At 59.1% G+C, this 23,018-nt stretch overlaps 1 protein-coding gene across 1 annotated transcript; it reads left to right on the top strand.

The window, feature by feature from the left end:
* Positions 1-3,258: 3,258 nt before the first annotated feature.
* Positions 3,259-12,881, top strand: FSCN1 (fascin actin-bundling protein 1). Its single transcript, XM_028088544.2, has 5 exons — positions 3,259-4,196; positions 10,358-10,514; positions 10,612-10,733; positions 10,945-11,112; positions 11,500-12,881. The coding sequence occupies exons 1-5, from the start codon at positions 3,365-3,367 to the stop codon at positions 11,700-11,702; spliced, it is 1,482 nt and encodes a 493-aa protein (XP_027944345.1). The 5' UTR covers positions 3,259-3,364; the 3' UTR covers positions 11,703-12,881.
* Positions 12,882-23,018: the final 10,137 nt, after the last annotated feature.

The following is a 23,018-nucleotide window of genomic DNA, read 5'->3' as shown; positions in this document are numbered from 1 at the left end:
CCCTCAGTTTGTTTTTCAGAGTCCATCATCTCTCATGGTTCGTCTCCCCCTCTGACATACTCCCCTTTTCTTCCTCTCCTGTTATCTTCTTCTTTTTCTTTTTTCTTAACATATGTTGCATTATTTGTTTCAGAGGTACAGATCTGTGATTCAACAGTCTTGCACAATTCACAGTGCTCACCGTAGCACATACCCTCCCCAATGTCTGTCACCCAGCCACCCCATCCCTCCCACCCCCAACCACTCCAGCAACACTCAGTTTGTTTCCTGAGATTAAGAATTCCTCATATCAGTGAGGTCACATGATACATGTCTTTCTCTGATTGACTTATTTCACTCAGCATAACACCCTCCAGTTCCATCCACGTCGTTGCAAATGGCAGGATCTCATTCCTTTTGATGGCTGCATAATATTCCATTGTGTATATATACCACAGCTTCTTTATCCATTCATCTGTCGATGGACATCTTGGCTCTTTCCACAGTTTGGCTATTGTGGACAATCATATATATGTTTTAAAACCAAGAGGCTTTCGGGCGCCTGGCTGGCTCAGTCACAAAGGCACGTGACTCTTGATCTCAAGGTCATGAGATCGAGCCCCACATTGGGTGTAGAGGCTACTTAAAAAAAAAAGATACACCAAGTGATAAAAGGTTTGAAAATAATGGCGAGAAGAATATAAACCCGTGCTTGCTTGTGTTCGTGTGAAGACAAGAAAACTCAAGAAACAAATCTAACTACACTTACGGAGCCTGTGGGGGTGGGAATGGGGCAGGGAGGGCGGGGGGGGACAAAGACTCCCAGTCTGGGCCATGTGAACCTATAGTCTATTCAAGGAAAAAAACCTTAAACACTAGTAATTTCGTTCCACGTCCGTTGAAATTCACCCCAGTGCTTCACATACTGACCCAGCTGACCTCGCTGAGTCCCCGGGACTCAGCTGCTGTCCTGCAACCTGCAGGCTCAGTTTTGTTCACTGGGACTGCCCTTGTCCTGCGGGCAGGTCCCAGGGCTCCTTCCTCCTCCTCCTCCCCCCACCTCTGCCCTTTGCACCAGTCAATTTTAATTTACTCAACAAATAGGCACGAGGCTCCAGAGTTCCTGGCTGACGGATCCTAAAGCTTCCTACAGACCCTGCCTTTGCCTGACCACACGACTAGGGTCCTGGGGATCCCTGGGGACCCTGGGGGCCAGAGGAGACCCGTCTGTGTCCCTAGGATCCTGCCGTCGATGTTGTTAGTGAATAATAAAACAGCTGGCGTTTGCTGAGCACTGACCACATGCCAAGAACTGTCTCCTAGGCGCCTGATGTGTAGAGTCACCAACTTTAGCTTCTACTGTCCTCTTGGCAACTATGCCGGGGCAGGTGCTGTCACCGTGCCCCTTTTAGAGAGGGCAAAGCCGAGAGCCAGAGACACGCATTTGAACCCAGACTGCCGCCAAACCCATCTGGACTCGCCAGTCTTTCTACCCCTCAAGGCATCACCTGGGAAGGACTGGACCCGCTCCCACCTCTGGTCTGATTGACAGGCAGGAGCCCCCAACCCCGGTCCCCTTCCTGGCCTCCAGGCTGCAAAGCTGTAGGAGGGGGCCTCGGGGCCAGAGCGGGGAGGGGCCGCCCAGCCCTGATCCCAGTAGGCGGGTCTCAGCATGTTCCAGTCCTGCTGCCAGCACCAAGCCGGCACCACACAGCCTTCTGGAAATGCCTAGAGCTATTCATCCGCCTCTCCTCTGAGCCTTGGAAGTTGACCAGAGGTTTGGGGTCTTTCTAATTAGATGCATGGCTTCCTGGGGACTGGAATGGGTCCTGAGGGTGGACAGGGACGGTGTCTGAGCTCCATGCCCCCAGGGACACTCAGACCATCCTGAGATGGGGGATTTGTATCTCTTCTACAAAACGGAAACTGAGGTTCAGAGAGGTTAAGCAATTTGCCTAAAGTCACACAGCCAGTGAGATCCTGCGTTTCAAGCCTAATAGATAACCTCAAAATGAGAAACTTTTGATGTTCCGGCTCTTGAGGGATGGGTTTTGTGGGAGGGGAGGCTATGGCCACTGCCTGCCTGGGGTTCCAGGCCCTGCCAGTAAACACATTAGAGCCACAATGGTGAGAATGTGACACCATTTTTCCCTGGAAGATAAAAAAAATCCCTGGAGGGGTTTGCCTGGGAGAAGACAAGGCCCAGACCAACCAGTTGGGGAGCTAGTTCAGTGCTCTTTGCCTTTGGCCCCCGAGACCTTGTGGGCAGCTTGTGGTCATGTTGGCATTCCACGGGGCTTGCTTGGCATGTGGGGAATGTCCCAGCAAAAGTCCTGGCCTTAAAAAAGGGAAGTGTTCCTAGAAGGGGGAGGAGGTGGGAGGGGGGTGAGCATCTGCAGGGAGTGTCCCCTTTGCGGGAGGATGGTAGACAGTTGGGGGTCCTGAAGGAGAAGGGCTTCTACCAGCTCAGCCATCTATGCAGTGGGGGCCTGGGGGTATAAAGTGAAGGGCGCACTGGTCCTGGAGCCCCGACCCCAACCCCGCCCTTCAGACTGTGGGGCCAGGAGTGGCCCCACCTCTGATCAGCTCACCCCAGTGCCTGGAAGACCAGAACCCTGATCCCCAGAATGGGAACAGCAGTCACTTGTCGCTGCCACTACCTCGAAGAACTATTTTGGGCCACAGGGCGGGGTCTGGGTGGCCTTCATGGAAGTGTCTTGCAAGTGCTGAGTTGGGCGAGTTGGGGTCTGTAGGCCCCTCCCCCAGCTCCTGGCCTGCCCCCCACCCCTCTTTGACTCACCTGCCGCTGCGCGGTGGGTGAGTGCGCCCTCTCCCCTTTAAAGCTCTGCTCTAAGGCCACCTCCTCCGAGCAGCCTCCGGACCGCCTCCGCCCAGTACTAATGCGTTCTGTGGCCTTTGCGGTCTCTGTCACAACCTCAAACCCTTCCTCCCCGCTAGCTTAGGATGGGGGGCCTCCGACGGGTCCCGAGCTCCGGGTGGATCCTCAGGCTGCGGCGCTGCGGGCGTGGGGCCCTGACACTGAGGGGGAGAGGGCGGCGGCGCGAGGTAGGGGCACTGCAGAGGCCGGCCGTGCAGAACCTGGGCACGCGGAGAGCGGAGCCGCCACCCAGCGCCCCTCGGGTCCCCGCGCGGCGCGCTCCCTGCGCCCCCTCCCCCGCCGAGCCCCGGGGCGGGGCGGAGGCGGGGCCTCGCTGCGCTGACGTCACCCCGCCTAGAAAGGGGCTCGCGCGCGGCGGGCCGGCTTTGTGGAGCGCTGCGGAGGGTGCGCGCCGGGCCGTGGTCGCTAACAAAGGAGCAGGGCGCCGCTGCGGGGACCCGCCACCGACCTCCCGGGCCGCGCCGGGGCCGCCCGCCCGCCGCCACCATGACCGCCAACGGCACTGCCGAGGCCGTGCAGATCCAGTTCGGCCTCATCAACTGCGGCAACAAGTACCTGACGGCCGAGGCGTTCGGGTTCAAGGTGAACGCGTCGGCCAGCAGCCTGAAGAAGAAGCAGATCTGGACGCTGGAGCAGCCGCCCGACGAGGCAGGCAGCGCGGCCGTGTGCCTGCGCAGCCACCTGGGCCGCTACCTGGCGGCGGACAAGGACGGCAACGTGACCTGCGAGCGCGAGGTGCCCGGCCCCGACTGCCGCTTTCTCATCGTGGCGCACGACGACGGCCGCTGGTCGCTACAGTCCGAGGTGCACCGGCGCTACTTCGGCGGCACCGAGGACCGCCTGTCGTGCTTCGCGCAGACCGTGTCGCCGGCTGAGAAGTGGAGCGTGCACATCGCCATGCACCCGCAGGTCAACATCTACAGCCTGACCCGCAAGCGCTACGCGCACCTGAGCGCGCGGCCGGCGGACGAGATCGCCGTGGACCGCGACGTGCCCTGGGGCGTCGACTCGCTCATCACGCTGGCCTTCCAGGACCAGCGCTACAGCGTGCAGACCGCCGACCACCGCTTCCTGCGCCACGACGGGCGCCTTGTGGCGCGCCCCGAGCCCGCCACCGGCTACACGCTCGAGTTCCGCTCCGGCAAGGTGGCCTTCCGCGACTGCGAGGGCCGCTACCTGGCGCCGTCGGGGCCCAGCGGCACGCTTAAGGCGGGCAAGGCCACCAAGGTGGGCAAGGACGAGCTCTTCGCCCTGGAACAGAGCTGCGCCCAGGTCGTGCTGCAGGCGGCCAACGAGAGGAACGTGTCCACGCGCCAGGGTGAGTGGGGACGCCGCCCCCCTCCTCTCCCGGTCGGTGCACAAAGCGCACCCCACCCCCGTACCTCCAGCCTCCCGCCCTTTCTCGCCCGCGGCGCTGCTACAATCCCTAGCGACGCCGGGTGCGCCCCCGCTAGGCGCGCGGGCCACCCCGCCTCGTCGCCGGACGTGCGCTTGGGCCCGGAGGAGGGGGCGAGGGGTGGGGCCTTGCCCATCGGTGAGCGCCGCTGCACGCCCCCACCCCGCGTTGGGGTTGCGGCTCCCTCGGCCCCGCGTAGGTGCCGCCCTGTGTGCCACCCTCCGAACCCCCGCCTGGGACTCCCCACGCGCGCCGATCCCGCGGATCGCCCGGCCCAGCCCCGGGTTGGGGGGAAACGCCCCTCCCCCTTTCCTCGTGCCCCTCCCTCGTCGGCGGGCCTGCAGCTCACGGGCGGAGGCGAGGGTCGCTATGCCCGCGGGGCGCACCCCCACCCCCCACGGCCCTCCCAGCGCAGGCGGGATGGGGAAGCCTTTGATCTCCGCAGGGTGCGCTTCCACCTTCCAGCCATCCGGGCCTTTCTGCATCTCCACTTGCAGCCCCGAGGGGTCGGCCTCTGCTGGGGGGTGCTTCCCGTGTGTCTGCCCTTCCCCCCCAGCCCCTCCTCCCGCGTCTGCCCCATGCTCGAGGCCGCGGCCTTTGTGAGCAGGGGGGCGGGCTCCTCCAGAGGGCCCTCCCTCGCCCCCTTTGTCCTGCTCGGTCTCTGCAGATGGGAAAACCAGATGCAGAGGGGAGGGGGAGGGGATCGGTTTTCTGCGGGTCCCCCCTGTTGAGGACCCCCCACGCTGTCCCCGGCCTAGTGCCCCGGTCCGGAGCTTCTCCTGGAGGTGGCCTCCCTCCTCACGCCCCGGTCCCGGGACGGCGTGGCGCGGATGGCGCCCTGCCAGGAACCCCGCCCAGCTCCCGCCGCACGTCTCCGGTCTGGTGCGCTCTGCTCTGCGGGCGTCGGGAAGGCGGACTTGGCGTAAGCCGAGAGACCCCCAGCCCGGCTCCCTCGGGAAGCCCCTACCCTCGCGTGAACCCAAGCCCAAGTGCCCCGCCTGGAACAATTGACTGCAACGCGCTCCGTCCTTTCCCGGGCCTCCTGCTGGCCTGGCCATTTCCTACCGGCCTGCGCGCCAGAAGTGAGCCCCCCTCTTTCCCTTCTGAGATTCTCCCCCTGGGCGGTTTCTCTTCCTTCTGGCGCCCTCTTCCCTCCTTTGGCAAGGAAGACAGTTGATTCTTTGCAGCCGGAGGGCCCACTGGAGGGACCTGTGGGGGTCTTGCTCTGCTGAGTGGGAAGTTGAGCCCCCAGAGTCTGGAGATGGCTTGGTGGGAGCCCAATCAGTGTCGTCCTCCTGGTGGAGTGGACTTCCCTGCCTTCATCCTGATGGCTACCCTCCTGATGGTGGGTGGGGACTGTGGAAAGGGGCTTGCAGCCCCATGGCACTACGGTTGGAGGCCCGGTGGGGTAATGGCTGCTTTGTGCCTGAGTTTGCTGATTGATTTGGACAGTATCATTTCAGTTGTACAGATGAGTCTTTTGGCCCAGAGAGGTGAAGCCATTTGCCCAAGGTCACACAGCAAGAAAGCAACATGCAGAACTGGGTCTGTTTGACTACAGAATAGGCTCTTTTCTGACACCTCCCGCCCCCATGCCTCCCAGCCTCCAGGGCAAAGTGCCCTCCCTCCCCCGCGTAGGTGGGGCAGGACTCCTCACCGGTTTAGCAAACGTTGAGCCCCCTACCAGGTGAGACATGTTCAGTGAACGAATGAGTATATGTGCCTGGACCCTTCTCTGTTGTAGCTGATGTTCTTCTTGGGACATGATCAGCATCCCAGAGGTGTCAAGCAAAGGCCTGGGGGTCCAGAAAGTACATCAGGATCTCAGATTAGACTGCGGGGTGGGGGAGACACTTCTGAAGAGATCACTGGAGCTGACCTGAAAGATGAATACAAGGTAGCATGTATCAGGCCTGTGGAACAGTGTTACAGGCAAAACAAGCACAGCTTGTGCAAAGGCCCTGAGGCAAGGAGGGGCAGAAAGCCCAGCATGGCTGAGAAGGAGCTTGTGAGGTTGGTAGGTGGGACTGGAACCGCCGGTGGGGCCACCAGACCCATGATGGGCACTCACCCATGCAGGCATGCTGCGTGCCCGCTGGGCAGCATCCAGTGTCTTCCTTGGGGAAGACGAGGAGGAGCGGGTGGACCTGGCCCCAGGCCTTGAGGCCAGGAAGAGCAGAGCAAGTCTGGGCAGATGCCCTCTCCTCTTTATTAGCACTTGCTGGAAGTATCATGGTGTGATTCAGGCTGGTGGGGCAGGGGGAGCCCGAAATTGGGCCAGGAGAAGTGTTGGCTCATCTCTGAATTTAAAGGTACAAAGAACTGGGGGAGGGGTCTTTAGGGGCTGAGATTGGGGCTCTTTGGGCCTCGGATCTTGGTGTCCTTATCTTGTTCTCAGGTTAGCTGACCCCAAGGCTTCCTGGTGGGATGGAAGGAGACCAGAGGACCTGCAGCCGCTATGGGGTTGGGGGCGTGTCTCAGAGGCCATTTTGGACAGGCCTGCGTGGCAAAGGAGGTGGTGTCTGTGCTTCTGACACATGTTGGGAAAAGCCAGCCAGGAAGGAGGAGGATCCTGGGTTTAGCTGGGGGGGGGGGCGGGGCGGGAGCGGGGGATGTGAATCATGCCCACAGGCTTGCACAGGCCTGCCTGGTGGGGGTGGGGTGCTCCCTGCTGACGCTGCAACCTGCTCTGTGGCCTCAGTTTCCCCATCTGTAAAGGGCCGGCTCTGGGCCACCCTGGGCTAATTCTTTGAGCCAGGCTTTGTTTCTGGGAAGGGGGCCAACTTGGCCACCAGGGAGTGGGGTCCTTCCTGGTGCCTGAGGACTGATGTGAGAGGCAGGTGGAATCCATGTGACCATGTCACCGGAGAGGGCCTGGCTTGGGCAGGGATGAAGGATGGCAGGGTGGCTGGGTGAGCAGCACTTCCCAGCCAGGTGGGGTGTGTCCCTCCCCTGCCTTGCTCCTTGGAAGTCTTGCCTGCCCTGGACTCTAGCCACGCTGGGTCCACATTTCCCACTTGGTCTCTCAGCCTCCATGCGTCTGGCCAGCTGTGCCCTGGGGCTCCATGCTCAGGAAGCGCCCTGTTCCAGCCACTCAGAGGCACTCAGGTGGGGCTGGCTGGCCGGCCGGCTGAGAAAAGGGCTCGTCAGGCTGGGCTTTGCAGGATGTGTAAAAGCTCTCCTGAAGAGGCAGGGCATTTGCGGTAATTTACGCCCTAATTCTTGTGCAAGGATGGAGGAAGGATCTGAGGTGGTCATGTAGTGGAAAGAGAGCGGAGGGGAGGCCGCAGAAACTTCCAGGCCCCTTCCCCTAACCTGAATGGGGTGGTGGGGAGTGCCTCTTTTGGACCAGCCAGGGCAATTTGGAAACTGCTCAGGCTGAGGGGGTTGGAGTGCCCTCTCTGAACCACCATAGGGAACGGCTCAGAGGCTGGCGACAGGAAAAGCCATGAGGCAGAGGAACAGGCAGGGCGGGGGGCGGGGGGAGGCAGGAGACGAGCTTCTTCCAGCCCAGCATCTGCCTCCCCAGGGTTCCTGTGGGCCTGTGACTCAGTGCGGCTGCTGCAGTTGATGAAAAGAAAAATCCCAAAGAAAAGCCTGTTCCCATAGTAACCCAGCTCTAATTAGAGACTCCAAGGCCAAGTGGGGCCTTTCCCGCCCGGGCAGGGCCTTGGAGCCAGGAGGGGCCCTGCTGGATGTTGGGGAGACACCCCCTGTACCCCTTCCTATTGGGTTCGGAAGACCTGCTGTCACCTTGACACCAGGTCCCTGAATCCTTCCAACCTCCTGGCAGAATGGAGAAACTCTTTTGATAGAGGGATGCGGGCTGAGTGGGGGAAGGCACTTGCCGAGGGTGCCTGGCCCCCACTTTGGGTGGCTCCCTGGATGGCCCAGGCCTTTTCATCAGACCGTGTCCAGGACTGGATACAAGCAGCCGATGGGGTCTGAGCAGCCGAGCAGAGGGCCACGGCTGTGGGGCCCTGGGTGTGGCCTCCCTCTGTCCGTCTGTGGGAAGAGCAGGTCAGTATGGATTCCGTGGAGCATGGGGCTGCCCTTGGCTCAGTCTCCCTGAGAAGGAGCCTCCTGACGTCGTACTTAAGCTCTGACTAGAGATTGGACTTCGGATCCAGTCCCTTTCCTGCCCCCTTTGCCCCTCTTTCTGGAGATCCCCCTCTGTCCTGTCTGCTGCCAGAGTGTGCCCGGCGGGGCCTTTCCTCTTGTCTCTCCCCTCCTTCTGGTCAGCCAGTGCACCACACATTGGGCAGGTGATGCCATGGGGCTGGGGTGGGCTAGCTCATAGGGTGGGGCATGTCTGCCAGCTTTTGGGGACTCCTGCCTCAAAAGCTTGTGCTCCCCAGAGTGGCCTTTTATGATGGTTCCATTCTTGGTGGCTTGGCTACCCGGGGGCCTAGTCTCTGTTGACCCTCATCTTCATTGCGGGTGTGATGGTGGGTCTGGCTCACTACCTGCCTCCCAATAGTCAGCAGATCCTTGACATCAGGGCTAAGGGGGCCCAGTGGGCCTGGAGGCTTGAGCCCAAGGGGTTCTGAGAGGAGCTGTTGAGGGCCCTGGGTCCACCAGTCCATAGAGAGAGCATGGGAGGAGGCCTGAGTCTGCCCACTTCCCCTCCTGAGGCTCACCAGCACTCATCACTTTCTCTCTGGGTGACCTTGGGAAGGACATACCACCTCTGCCTCATTCTCCTTTGTGAAGTGGAGATGAAGGTCCCCACCCCCTGGTGCTGATGGGGGTTAAGACAGGCTCACACCCTTCGGGCCCTCCGCTTGGCGGTGGAGAACTACGGGTGGGTCTCGGGTGGGGAACCAGGGCTCCCCCGTCCACCAGCCTCCATCTGCTCATCTGAAGGGCCACATGCCACCCCCCCACTGTGGTCCCGTCTTCTAAAGGTGTCCAGACCCAAACGGTGACACACTTGCAAGCCCCGAGTCTGGGCGGCCAGCAGAGTGGGCAGGTGTCCCTGCTGCTGTGGTTCTTAGAACCCAGGCACTTGCGGAATGTGAATTTGTTCTGTTGGAACCAAATATCCTACTTCCAGGTTGTTAGCTGGAAGATGCAACGCAGATGGGGCCCCAGAGATCAGCTGCTGGGCAGCAGCTCGTGGGAGCACGGAAGCCCACTCTGGTCACATCAGATGATTTAGGGACAGGGAAACGTGTGTGAGCATGTTGCTTAGATCATCTGTAAGTCGTGATCTGTGGCATGCATGCACTTTGAGGTAGAGAAAATGCATGTTTTCACTGGGGAAAAGGTGAGGAGGGTGTGTTCACCTGCCATTTGCAGTGTGTTCTGGGGTGCAGTGGGCATAAGGGGTATGTGTGACTCTCCCTGCCCCCCCTCCCCCCAAGAGAGAGCACAGGTGGGGAGGGGCAGAGGGAGAGGGAGAGAGAGACTCTCAAGCAGGCTCCAAGCTCAGCGAGGAGACCCGGGGCTCTATCGCACGACTCAGATAATGATCTGAGCCGAAATCGAGTCGGGCGCTTAACCAATTGAGCCACCCAGGCGCCCCCATGTGACTCCATTTTTATGCATTTATGAGTTTTGTAAATTTTCTGAAACGAACGTGTGCTATTACATTTTACTCTTGATTTTTACACACATATAGGAACAGGAAGGATGTAATCTATTGATTTCCCCCAAATGCGATATTCTGCAGTCTAGCTCAATCTGTCTTATATTCATTGTTTTTGATTGTATTTCAAGCAAATCCCTGACATCAAGGCATTTCATCTCGAGATGTTTGTCGGTATCTGAAAAATGAGGCCATTTTCTTACATAACTACAATATGATTAACAATAATTAATCCTTAATATTTAATCCTGGTCCACATTAAGATTCTCCTGATTGGTTCTAGAATGTCTGTGCAGATGGTTTGTTGGGAGGTATTCTAGCATCCACGAAAGAGCCAGCCTTGGTCCTTGCCTGGCTCTGCCTGGGGTCTGGGGTCCTGCCCCCTGATGTGGAGGCTGAGGGGTCTTGGCAGTGGTGTGTGAGGGCAGGGCTGTGGGTCGGCCCCAGCTCAGGGTGCGGGGGTCCCCGTGCCAGTCGGAAGCTCTCCCCGCAGGTATGGATCTGTCAGCCAATCAGGATGAGGAGACCGACCAGGAGACCTTCCAGCTGGAGATTGACCGCGACACCAAAAAGTGCGCCTTCCGCACCCACACGGGCAAGTACTGGACGCTGACAGCCACTGGGGGCGTGCAGTCCACTGCCTCCACCAAGTGAGTGCCCTGCCGCCGCGCCCCAGGCTGGCCCTTCCCGGGGGTCGGGGCCCCAGGACCTGGGGCAGCCCCGCCTGACCCTTCCTGACACCCCCAGGAACATCAGCTGCTATTTCGACATCGAGTGGCGTGATCGGCGGATCACACTGCGTGCGTCCAATGGCAAGTTTGTGACGGCCAAGAAGAACGGGCAGTTGGCTGCCTCGGTGGAGACAGCAGGTAGCCACCTGTGGGAGCTCCCCACTGCAGGGTTCTCTGGAGGGTCTGCCCACCTCATAGTCACTCACCGACATCCCTCCCCCCCGCCCCGTCATCCCAGGGCTGACATGCTGGGGGACCCCAGACTCCCTGCTCGCTCTCTGTGAGCCGTGCCCTGATCATCCCAGCCCCACCCTGTGAGACTCACCGCCCCTCCCCTTTCCTGGGACAGGGGACTCGGAGCTCTTCCTCATGAAGCTCATCAACCGTCCCATCATCGTGTTCCGCGGGGAGCATGGCTTCATCGGCTGCCGCAAGGTCACGGGTACCCTGGATGCAAACCGCTCTAGCTATGACGTCTTCCAGCTGGAGTTCAATGACGGTGCCTACAACATCAAAGGTGGGTCCTGAGGGGGGGCGGCTCCAGGGGGCCACAGGGATTGAAGCCCTTTTCCCACTTTGGGGCTCAGCCTGGCTGCCCTGTGACTTGGCTCTGGGGACAGACATCCTGTGGCCAGCAAGCCCTTTTCCCTCTTTGTGTAGATGGGAGGACCCCCGAGGTAGAGAAGGAGCAGAGCAGAGAGGGAGACCAGATTCTGGAAAGGGTGGGCAGGGAAGGTGTCCCACACCTGAGTTGTGGGACTTAAAGTCCGGGTGGAGGGAAGAGGCACGGACCCCCGTCCAGCAGGGGTGGGAGGCTTAGGTGGGCATCACACAGAACCCACCCCGACTCCAGAAGCCGTGATTGCGGGATGGGGCCTGATGGGTCTCACTGCCCCCCCCCAAGACTCCACAGGCAAGTACTGGACAGTGGGCAGCGACTCGTCGGTCACCAGCAGCAGTGACACCCCCGTGGACTTCTTCTTCGAATTCTGTGACTACAACAAAGTGGCCATCAAGGTGGGCGGGCGCTACCTGAAGGGGGACCATGCAGGGGTCCTGAAGGCCTGCGCCGAGACCATCGAGCCAGCCACTCTCTGGGAGTACTAGCCTGCCGCCAGCGCCCCGTCCCCGCCCTGCCCAGACCCTTCTGCTAATAAGTCTCTTCTCCAGGTGGGCTCCAGCGTGGTGGTGAGCCCCTTGCCTTTCAAACTGGAAACCCAGAGAAAACGGTGCCCCCACCTGTTGCCCCGTGCCTGGTCCTTGGAGGGATCTCAGATCCTTCTGTCCTCTCTTCTCTGCTGTGGGCGAGGCTGGCACCCCTTTCTTCTGACCTCAGATGACTCTGAGCCTTATTTCCCCAAAGGGGCCGAAGAGAGCTGGGGGTGGGGGGGCGGGGCGCTGGGAGGCCTTCCCAAGCCCCTGGGCCCGGTGGGGTAACTGGAATCTCCTGCCCCCTCCCGAGAACCTCTGCCCCCCACTTCCCTGGAACTGGGTACCTGCCCCCAGCCTATCAGGCACCCTGCTGATGCACCACCCCTGCGTCAGGGGGAAGGCCACAAGAGGGGGAGGGGACGATACCAGCGTGTACCGGCTGCTTGCCCCTCTGCACCAGGTGGGCCTGCCCACTGCACACCCCGCCCTGGGCTGGGGCCCTGCTGTCTCTTTTTTTCACCCTGGCCTGACTGGAAGCAGAAAATGACCAAATCAAATTTTTTTTTTTTTTTTTTTTAATGAAGCATTATTGCTGGAGGCACCCAGGCAAGCCTGGTGGTAGTAGCCACGAGTGATCTTCAAGGGGTCTTGTGGGGCAATCTTCAAACAGCATCTCTGGGCGTTGGTGCCCTCCTTTGCTAGCTGTGGGGGGTGCAGGGTGCTTCCCTCAATCGAGAACCTGCCCCTACCTCCTTGGGGGCCCTCACTGGCCCCCTCCCTCCTGCCTGCCCAGGCCTGTGTCCCCATCTGGTTGGTGCTGAGCCCCTCACCGCCTCAGCCAGAGCCCCCGGTGTGATCGGTGCTCCCTGTCCGACTGGACTCCTTGGGTCTCGGGGTGGGATGAAGCTGGGCGTTGCCCTCCACCGGGAACCCCATGGGGAGCCCCCAGGCCCCTGGCTCCCAGCCCTGCCCCTGCCAGCCCCCCTCTCCCCCACCAGTTCATCTCTGCCATGCATCTCACTCTGGGTGTCTTGGTCTTTTATTTTTTGTAAGTGTCATTTGTATAACTAAATGCCCATGATAGTAGCTTCAGACTGGAAAAGCAAAATAAACAATGCGAGTGTGCAGCCCTGAGCTGGTCTGTGTGTATCTTGGGGATGAAAGTGGGTGGGGCTGGGGCGGGCCCAGGGTCCTGTGGGTGCTCTGAGCAGCCTGGACATCCTTAGGAGTGGAGGAGGACCCTGCAAGGGGTGGACTCTGACCCCAGAGACCTGCCCGGGGCCATCAGTGTCCCAAGCACATAGTGGGAGCTCCCGGGCAGGGAGGTGCCTGAATCTGGTTCCACAACCTCCTGCCTCCAATATTTGGAGCCTGTAACAGGCATGCACTTAGGCTGGGCCTGTGAACTGCATGGCTGTGCATAGAAGGTAGAGATCAAAGTAATAGGAACCCACAGATCCAGCTTCTTCCTCCTGCCTCCACGGATGCACCTTGACCAGAACTCGCAATTATGGGGTCCTCCTCACACACTGCAAGAGGCCCCAAACACTAGGCTCAGGTCCCCCAGGGACTGGGATTGCATGGTCCGAGGGGCCCTCCGAGGACCAGCACAGAGATGGGTGCAGATCCTGGAAGGAGTCCGCTGGATGGGCTAAGCTTGGGGGCCAGGATGGGTGCCTCCATCAAAGCAGGACCCCCAGGATCAGCCCTGGGAGTTGGGGGGCACTTCTCCATCTGGCAGTCAAGAACCTGAGGAAGTTGCCAGCCCTGAACCCACCCCGCGTTCTCGGCCCCTGGAAGACCTCCACGTGGCCAGCCCTGCAGGGGCCGCAGGATCTCACTTAAGCCAGAACTTCCCAAGGAGTAGCGCTGTTCGATCTTACAGAGGAGGAGACCCAGGTTCAGAGCAGCAAGGCACAGCCTAGCGAGTGGTGCGCGGCGGCCCATGGGTGTCCGCTAAGCAGACGGTGACAGGGTGACTGAGGATGGATGCGGACGTGAGGGGGGCAGAGCCAGGCCCTGGAGTGGGGCCCGGTGGGGGAGGGGGCTGGAGGATCTTGCTCCCACCTTGCTGCCCGACCGGTCAGCGGAAGCGCTGATTGGCTGCTGGTGATGAAACCGGGATGCCTGCGCTGTGATTGGTGGTCCCTGGAGGCGGGAGTCTCGAGATTGACAAGGGCAGATGGCGCCACAAAAGGCTGTTGGGGCCGCATTGGGGTCCTGGCGACCAACCCCCCACCCCTGTTAAAGCCAGGCTGGAAGCCAGAAAAGTCTCAATGACGTGGAAGGAACAGATGAATCCGCCGGAGCCAAGTTCTTCCAGACCATGGGGGATGGGGGGAGGCACACCGCAAGGGGTTCGGGGAGGAGGGGGGAGCCCAGTCGGACAGTTGGAGATCCTGCGGGGTGAGGTGGTTCCCTGCGATGCCCGGGAGAGCCCCGCCCACGGAGCAGGAAAGAACTGCCCTGGAATGACCCCGGGGTCGCCTAGCCGAATCTGAGCCTAGTCCGAGCTAGGCGCAGATTCTGAATTCCGTTTGTTCTGCAAAAAGGCACCTGCCACGGGGCTGCGCGTTCTGTGGGCTGTGGGTGACTGAGGCGCACGGCGTACTTGGGGAGATGATCACACCTAGGGAAAGAGGGCAGTACAAGGGACCGGAAGAACAGTCTGGGCAGAGGGAACAGCGTAAGCAAAGGCCCTGCAGGAGGAAGCCAGGCAGGAGATGGGGCGGAGCCTCCTCGGGTAGTAGCTGGAGACTTGGTTTGAGTACGTGAGATTGGTTGTGTCCAGACCCACCCGGAGGCAACGGGCGTCTTCAGAAGGGGGTAGACTCTCTTGTGGGCACATGTGGAACATCTTGGGGACCACCAGCCTCCCTCCTGCATTCCAGGGCTCCCCATTTCTGGGTCTTTACAGAGCTTCGTGTCCATCTGTCCAAAACTGGCTCTGGGGCCGGGGCTTGGATTCCAGAGCAGGATAGGCTGCTTTAGATCCTGCCAGAAGAAGCTTCCTCAGTTTCCCCATTCACAAGGGCCTGGTGCATCATATGTGGCCCTGCAGACACATGGGTTTATGCACATTAGTGGGCATGTGCACCTGGGAACAGTCCTGTGCACACAGAGACATATGTGCATGCACAGGCACAGACATGCTCATGGAAACACAGACATGAGCAGACACACACACACCAGCTCCCGGGAACAATGAACTGAGTACTGACCGCTCACAGCGGGGGCCCGGCCTCTGTGCCTCAGGGGCGCCCACCCCCTCCATTCGCCCAAACCCTGACGGGCAGGTCTTCCTCACCTCCAGTTGTGAAGCTGGGTCCCCTCCAAGCCTGCCATAGAGTGTGAGCAAGAGTCCAGCCTCCCATTGCTCAGATGGGGAAACTGAGACCTAGCGGATGCCCAGTGAGCCTGGGCAGGGGCAGTGGTGCTTTGAGTTACATGTCACAGTTAATTGTGAGCCCCAAAGATCACAACTGAAGGAAAAATATTCAACAAAATTTATAAGGAAGAAAAAAGAAAGGAGAGACAAGTGTTCTTCCGTCACATGGGGCACAAGAAGGCTGCAGACCAAGCGGCTTCAGGCAGGCTGGAAACAGCAGTGTATCCAGAACGCACAGGCCACCCCAGGGCTGCACCCCTAGTCCTGGGGCCTCCCCATTCCTGTCTGCTGGGGTCCCCGTAGGCGTGGCCCTGTAGGACCCTTCTTGGGATGGGACCCCAAGCCCTGCTGGGGGCCCGTGGAGCTGTCCCTCTGGTGGGGGAGGCCTCTGAGCTTCCCAAGCCTGTCTCCATGGGACACCCCTGCCAAGTAGGTCCCCTCCCCAGTTCAGGCTCCTCCCCTGTTTAATTCTGGGGCGACCTCAGTGGAGGACACCCCAGAGCTGGCTGGGCCCCACCTCCTCCAGGGTCAGAGCAACCTCTTCCAGAATTGGGAGGGATGATAGGTGACCTCCAATGACCTCACACTGAAGCATAATGTAGGTGAAGCTGCAGAGGGATCTGGACTCTCTGGGGACCCTCTGTCCTCAGTTTCCCCCACTTGAGCAATGGATAAATGGTTCCCAGGGCAACACTGTCCAGCGGGAGGAGGGGCTCTGAGACCCCTGGGACGGTGAAAGAAGGGAGCAGGTGGAGCCGTTTCCTCAAGCAGAAGGAGGCCTGGAGAAGCCTCCCTCCCCAAGACATGCCTGGGAGGGGAGGGGCAGGGTGGGTCGGGTGGAGCATTTGGCTTGAGGCCCAAGCCCCTTCATGGCGCCCCTGGGTTTAACCAGGAGGCTGATCCTCCAGGAGGTGTAAATAATTGAGACAAAAGCTGAACAGACATTGGGGAGGGGTCTGCACTCCCCTCCCCGCTCCCTGGGACGCAGGCCTGACCTGAAGACGGGAGGAGAAGACCCACCTTCCAGGCACCTCCAACTGGTACCAGGCACCGGCAGGTGCTCTGACAGGGTTACTACTTTATCATTGTTGTTAGTTTGAGAATTAAGGTAATAAAAGCATAGAATCTGGTGTCAGAGAATGCCCCAGCCCCAACACCGCCCCCCCGGCCACCCCAGGGTAAACACTGTTGGCCGTGTCTTTGACTAGTCCAGAAAATCTTACTTTTATGTAAAAGTATTCATATACAGCCCTTGCTATGTGCCAGGTACTCACCCCTTGTTAACTCAGTCCCAGTGATGCGCTGAATTGTGTCCCCCTGAGATTCATCTGCTGAGGCTGGACCGCCCAGCACCTCCCGACGTGATTGTGCGCAGAGACAGGGTATTTCAGGAGATGATTACGATTTAAAAAGGTCACTGAGGTGAGCCCCACTCCAATCTGATCGTGTCCTGGTAAGAAGAGGAGATTAGGAGGCAAATGTGCCCAGAGGGAAGGCGGGAGGCTGCGGGCAGAGGCCTGCGTATCCCCCGGCCCGCTGCCCCCAGATCAGGGACTGGCGGCCTCCAGGGCCGGGAGAAAAGGTGCTACCTTGTGGCGCCCCAGCCCATGACTACTACTACTACCAGCCCCACTTACTGCTGCAGGAATTGAGGCTCAGGGAGGTTAAGTAAGTTGCTCCCAGCTCGGGGTGCAGCTGGGATTTATATATAAAAACGTAACCCGTCTATGCAAGCAAACGCAAACTCACCCTCATGTGATTGGTTCCCCCAGAAACAGACACGCACATTGAAGGCCAAGTGGCTTATTTGGGAGGTGACCCCAGGACACAGGGAGGGGGGAGCGTGAGCCGGTGGTGCACACAGTACTCGTCCTTCTGTGACCAGCTTATCTGACTTGGCCCCGTGTCTGCGAGGTTCACCTGTGGCGCGGCGTGGGTCAGCGTTCTCTTCCTTCACAGCCGACTTGTGTTCCGCGGGATGGACAGATGCACGCGCCGCTCCCCCCATGGACACTGGTTTGCTTCCAGCTTTTGGCTCTTGTGAATGCTACCGCTGCAAACCAGGGGTACAAATCTCTGAGGCCTTGCTTTCTGTTCTTTTGGGTTTACACCCCAAAGTGGCCTTGCTACTTCATAGGGTCATTCCAACTTCGTTTTTTCGAGCAACCTCCATACACTGTTTTGCATAGTGGCTGCACCACTTTACATTTCCAGCAACAGGGAGCCGGGGGTTGTATTTTGCTTTTTTGCACACTCGGGATCATGTGTTCCCATGGCCCCCTCCCTTCAGTTGTCACCTGACACACGTGTTTTCCTTACCTGCGCAGGTAGAGCTCGCTCTGGCTTCTCGAGGTTTACCCTGTCCCATCCCATCCAGTCCACCTTCTGCCCCAGTCACGGACACTCACGTCCGTTCTCCCTCGTTCTGGGCAGCACATGCTGCTGAGTGGAACGACGGTGGGCCGGAGACGCTTTACAAGGCTCTGGGGGAAATTTCTGGAAGGGCAATTCTTAAGTCACTTGACATTTTGATAGATGGGGCCAGATAGCCTCCCCAAAGACCCTCCCCACCGTGCCCAGCTGTTGGATGAGTGTGTCTTCACGTTCTTCCCCTCCTGGATGGAATCATTCTGGAAGCTACTTGCCAGGCCGAGGTGAAAGGAAGTGTGCTGCATAGGTCAGGAGTGCAAGGGTCACCTCCTATGGGTTAGTCCATGCTAACGGGGAGCACCTAAGTTGGGCAGGGCCTCTCCACCTCTTCCTCCTGCCCATTTGGCTTCCTTCTTCCCCAGAGAACCACTGGCAGATTTGGGGGGTATAAATAAAAGCCACCACATCTCCCAGGGCCCCAGATAAAGTCTTCCCCAAGAGCTGGTCCCTGGTCCCTGCAGCTGCAGGTGGGCCTGTAGGAGCTCCACAGTGGCCCATGCTGTGACCGGCTGCTCCCCACCTGGCCCCAGGGCCTCCCCAGAAGGCCCCCAACTGCAGACCCCGAGCAGCCTGTCCGGCTGCTTCCTCATCCTTCGCACCTTTGCCCTGTGGATCCTCGGCCTCCCCAAATTCTCAGGTCTGTCTCCTCCACGCAGGGAGGCCACCAGTCTCTGCCAGGCTTCTGCCACTCAGGCTACCCAGCCCAACCCTTCCCTTTTACAGATGGGGAAACTGAGGCTCCAGCTAGCAGGTGGAAAAAGCACTCGCTCACATTTTCTGATTCCAAACACAATGAAGCTGACATTTGTGTGGCTATCGTAGGTCACACTGTGTCTTCGCCTACAGTAGCTCACTGAGTGTCCTGCAGACCCCTTTCTGAGGGGGGGTATTTTTGTATTTTTGGTCTCATTTCACAGATTTATTTTTCCAACCACTATTTCCTGAGCACCCCGGGCCCTGACCGGGTGCCAGAAACGCAGAGCTGAGCTGAATGGTGCTCCTGGTCCTCAGGGAAGGCAGGCCCGGTGGAGACTGTTCCACAGTAGAGAACGGGCCCGAGATGGCCAGTGTCTTGGAAGGACAGGCACAGAGGACTGGGCCACGGCTCACAGCCGGGGAACAGCACAGCTGAGCAGGAACCGTGTGCCCGCATGTCCTTCAGTGTCCCCGGCCTCCAGGATGTTCCAGGCTTCCTTTTTGGCTTTGTTCCCCATCAGAAGCGAGACAAAGGAGATGTCTGTGGGGGAGGCATCAGAGTCGCCAGAGGTCCGAGGCTGAGCAGGTGAGGGTGGCCATGCGGGCGGGGGAGCCATGTGGGCCGTCCACTCTGAGCCCCAGGCCCAGGCCTCCCTAGAGCCCCAGTGGGTGGCCCCCGAAGCCCATCAGGGCCTCCAGCGGGTCACGGAGATGTGTGCCGCCTGCGGAGCATCCTTCCTTGGAGCTTTGGGCACGTGTTCACCCTATGGACACGGTGACCCTTATAACTCATGTGCTTCTCCATGTGAGCTGCCGGGAAGGGGGCCAGGCCTCCTGACTTCAGAGCCCCACTTTCTGCGGTGTGTTTAATACTGTAGCTTTGCTTTTGTTCCAGTTCAGTTTTCTGCTTGTTTTTTATCATGGGTATATTTTGGTAAGTGGCCTCAATCTTGACAGAAATGAGGAGACAGAGGGAGAACCAGACTTGGGGCAGAGAAAGGAGAGACTGAGAGCCCCCTGAGAAGGCTTTGGCCTTGGTCTCCCTGCTGTGATGTGTTGGGCACAGGGGCACAGCCCCCCTCCCCCAGGCTGTGAATGCCACTCGCCCAGGGCTTGGTTCAGGGCAAGCCAGCAGTGGTGGTTTGTGGTTCCGTCACCGCTCCAGAGGCCAGGGCTTCTCCCACCGGCGTGTCCCGTGGCTGGGTTTGGTCAGGAGGATCCAAGTGGGTGGCTCCTGTGCCCACTTAGGGCCGGCTTCTTGGAGGTCAGTGTCCTGCTGGAGGGAAGCTTGGGCCATGGCCATGAGTGAGGAGAGGCTGGGGCAGAGCAGCCCTCGGGGAGGCCATCTGGGGGCTGCAGTCTCAGCTGAACTCCTGCTGAGAGCAGAGCTGCCTGGTTGAGCCCATCAACCTGCAGTGCTGTCAGAATCAGCTCCTCCGGGCTTTCCAAGCTGCCACCGTGGGCTGTGCTCCACCCCCCTTTTTAAAGACTTTATTTATTTATTTATTTGAGAGCGGGAGAGGGAAGGAGAGAGGGAGAGGGCGGGAGAGAGAGGGGAGAGAGAGCACGAGTGGGGGGTTGGGGGGAAGCAGAGGGAGAGAGAGCAGCAGGCTCCTCACTGAGCAGGGAGCCCAACTCAGGGCTGGCTGACGCTTAACTGAGCCACACAGGCGGCCCTGTGGGCTGTGGTTTTATGCAGCAGTAGATGAGAGACCGGAGAAGCAGGGAGCAGGCTGGCTCTGGAGGAGGGGAAGGCAGGGGGCTTTGAGGGGAGGGAAGGAGGGACAGTGCCTGGACAGCACGGACGCAGGGTGCTGCTCCCAGGGGACCCAGAGGAACCGGAGGGCCCGCGACAAGGTTTGGAGAAAGGTCTGAGAATGCCTGCAGGTGGGCACTTTAGCCCAGTTCCGGGTCCTCCTGCGGGGGCACCAGCTCTACTCCCAGCCCATGGTTTTCCCCTGCTGCCCCGGCTGCCCCTCTGCCTGTCCTGTAATCAGGGTGGCGCTCGGGGCCCCGGCCTGGCCCAGTGCGCCATAAACAGGCCTTCAGGACTGCGACGGCAGTCCGATGCCTCACTGACAGACGCACCATCGGGACCGGAGACATGGCCTCTGCACTTGGCCCCAGACCACCCTGGCCCCCCGTTGCACCCGCTCTGCTGTGACAGGGCCTGAGTGGCAGCGTGAGCCTCCTCTCTCTGCAAGTCCCCGCTGGGACTCTCCGGAATCCTCCCAGATGTGCTCCCGCCCATCAGGCTCCCCACCTGGAGGCCAGGCAGCAGCCTCTTCCCAAACTTCCCCCAGGACTCTGCCAAGGCCCTGCAGTGATCCCAACACTGAAGAGCTGTTGAAAATGCAGATTCCCAGGAACCACCAGCAACACCAGCCCTGCAGCCTGCGTGTGGTCAAGCCCTAGGCGAGTACAAGGAGCTAGGCTGGGGCCCCAACCTTGGCTCCGGACACCATGCTGCCTTCCTGGGCCACCCCGACCACGTCCTGTCCCCAGCCGCCTCTTGTTGCCCAGTCGAGTGGCGGGTCCAGCCCAGGCAGCTCCCACCTGGGGCACACACACGGCCGCATGGGGCACACGTGCCGGAGATTCCTGCACGGGGCTCGGCACAGTCCCAGATGCACCGAGGGCGGGTGGACAGGGGGACTGGACCTGCGGAGTGGTGAGGGGCAGCCACCCGGGGATGTGCCTGGGTCTGAAGCCGGACCCGCCTCTGGGAGTGGATGCCAAAGGGCAGCAGGAAGGGGACCTGACAACAAGCTCTTTTCCGGCTTTCTCGGTGCTGTAATTGTCCCCACTCTGCTTCAAGCAGCTGGGTTCAGTGACCCTCCCCGTGGCCCCACAGCGCTGCACCTGCAGAATCCACAGAATGGCCTCGGGCCCAGTGCACCACCCCCACTTAGGGAAGAGGCAGGTCCCGGTGATCCTGGTGGCCCTGGCTCCACGCCCCTCTCGTGAGGGTCTTAACTGGCATCACCTAGGTCAAAGCCAAGCCGAGGAGGTGATCAGTTCTGGCCTGCCTGCCAAGACGTGCTGATGAAGGGGGAGGAAGCAAGGAGAGGAGTTGCTTCCGACTTAATCCTGAGAGGGAAGACCCACAGATGGGGCCTTAGGTGGGGCCACGTCCCCCCAGGGGTCATGAGAACAAAGAACAGCAGGCTGGACAGGAGCAGCTGGGCACCAGCCTGCAGAAACGTGATCCCAAGAAGCCCAAAGAGAAGGCTTACAAGCCTGCAGCAAGAGGTTCTAAAAGGAGGAGTTAATTAAAAATGGTATTTTGGAAGCCCTTGCTCATACCTTGCTAATGCTCATGATAGGATGCAAACCTGCACATCTGGTTTACCGGTTTTGAGACAATATATATATCACAGAGCGGAACGACCTGGAAGGAAATACATCAATAAAATATTATCAGTAGGGGTGCCTGCGTGGCTCATTGGGGTAAGCATGTGACTCTTGATTTCGGCTCAGGTCATGATCTCATGGTCGTGAGATTGAGCCCCGCATTTGGTTCTGCAATCAATGGGGAGTCAGCTTGAGATTCTCTCTGCCCCTTCCCCCCCTTGCTTGCTCTCTAATAAATAGATCTTAAAAAAAAATATCAGTAGCTACCTTCGGATAACAAAGCACTTTTGTCTTGATCCTTTTGTTTTCAAATTTTTTCTCTTTTAAAACATTTGTGGGGCGCCTGGGTGGCTCAGTTGGTTAAGCGACTGCCTTCGGCTCAGGTCATGATCCTGGAGTCCCGGGATCGAGCCCTGCATCTGGCTCCCTGCTCAGCGGGGAGTCTGCTTCTCCCTCTGACCCTCCCCCCTCTCATGTGCTCTCTCTCTCTCTCATTCTCTCTCAAATGAATAAACAAATAAATCTTTAAAAAAAAAACATTTGTAAGTGGCCAATGTGTATACATATATGTCACTTTAAGGATGGAAAGTAAGTTTGGACAGTGCAATTACAAATGCACCTGACCTAAACAGCAGTTCCTTCTAAAGGAAGATGTGTCCATTCAAGTGTCCCCATGAGGTCAGATTTCAGGAGACAGGTCTTAGGACAGCTGAGGGACCGTGGCAACAACGATGTGCCAATGAAGGGTGAGAACACAGCCCAGGACGGGTGGGCTGACACTGCTTTGTCAAGAAATATGGCAAAAGACATAGAAATACACACCCCTATCCCTTTTTTTTTTTTTTAAAGATTTTATTTATATGACAGAGAGAGAGCAGGAACACAAGCAGGGGGTGAGGGAGAGGAAGTAGGCTTCCCGCGGAGCAGGGAGCCCGATGCGGCACTCGATCCCAGGACCCTGGGATCATGACCTGAGCCGAAGGCAGATGCTTAACGACTGAGCCACCCAGGTGCCCCTCACCCCCATCCTTTATGCACAACTCTGCTCCTGGAAAATACATCCTTTGAAATATCCAAGCGGGTGCTCACTGAGGTGTGGAAGGGCGGCGGGAAGTGCGAAGCACCCCAATCTTCCATCAGGATGGCACAAAGAGAACCAATCAGACCCGGGGGGCGCTCCGGGTTGCAAAGGGAGAAAAGTCCCATTTTGAAAGGTGCAGAATCACTTTTTTTTATAAGTAGGCTCCACGCCAAACATGGGGCTTGAACTCACGACCCTGGGAATGCAGGTAACTTCTGTCTTGGATTTATTTCAGTACGCTTTTTTCAGAAGTGCAAAAACAAACAAACAAACAAACACTCATCACTCAATAAGGCTGCAAATGGCAGGACAGGAGAGCCCA

The sequence above is a fragment of the Eumetopias jubatus genome, unplaced genomic scaffold, assembly GCF_037043125.1.
Source record: "Eumetopias jubatus isolate StellerSeaLion01/CBP00866 unplaced genomic scaffold, mEumJub1_p1.0 scaffold_12, whole genome shotgun sequence".
In the NCBI taxonomy this organism is placed as follows: Eukaryota; Metazoa; Chordata; class Mammalia; order Carnivora; family Otariidae; genus Eumetopias; species Eumetopias jubatus.
Note: the sequence above shows the minus strand (reverse complement) of the source record. Positions and strands in the feature narration are given on the sequence as shown.

Excerpts from the sequence above, each read along its gene's own strand:
- FSCN1 (XM_028088544.2), top strand. The coding sequence starts at position 3,365 with ATGACCGCCAACGGCACTGCCGAGGCCGTGCAGATCCAGTTCGGCCTC. Across the intron at positions 10,515-10,611 it reads CAGTCCACTGCCTCCACCAA|GAACATCAGCTGCTATTTCG; the intron begins GTGAGTGCCCTG and ends TGACACCCCCAG. Across the intron at positions 10,734-10,944 it reads TGCCTCGGTGGAGACAGCAG|GGGACTCGGAGCTCTTCCTC; the intron begins GTAGCCACCTGT and ends TTCCTGGGACAG.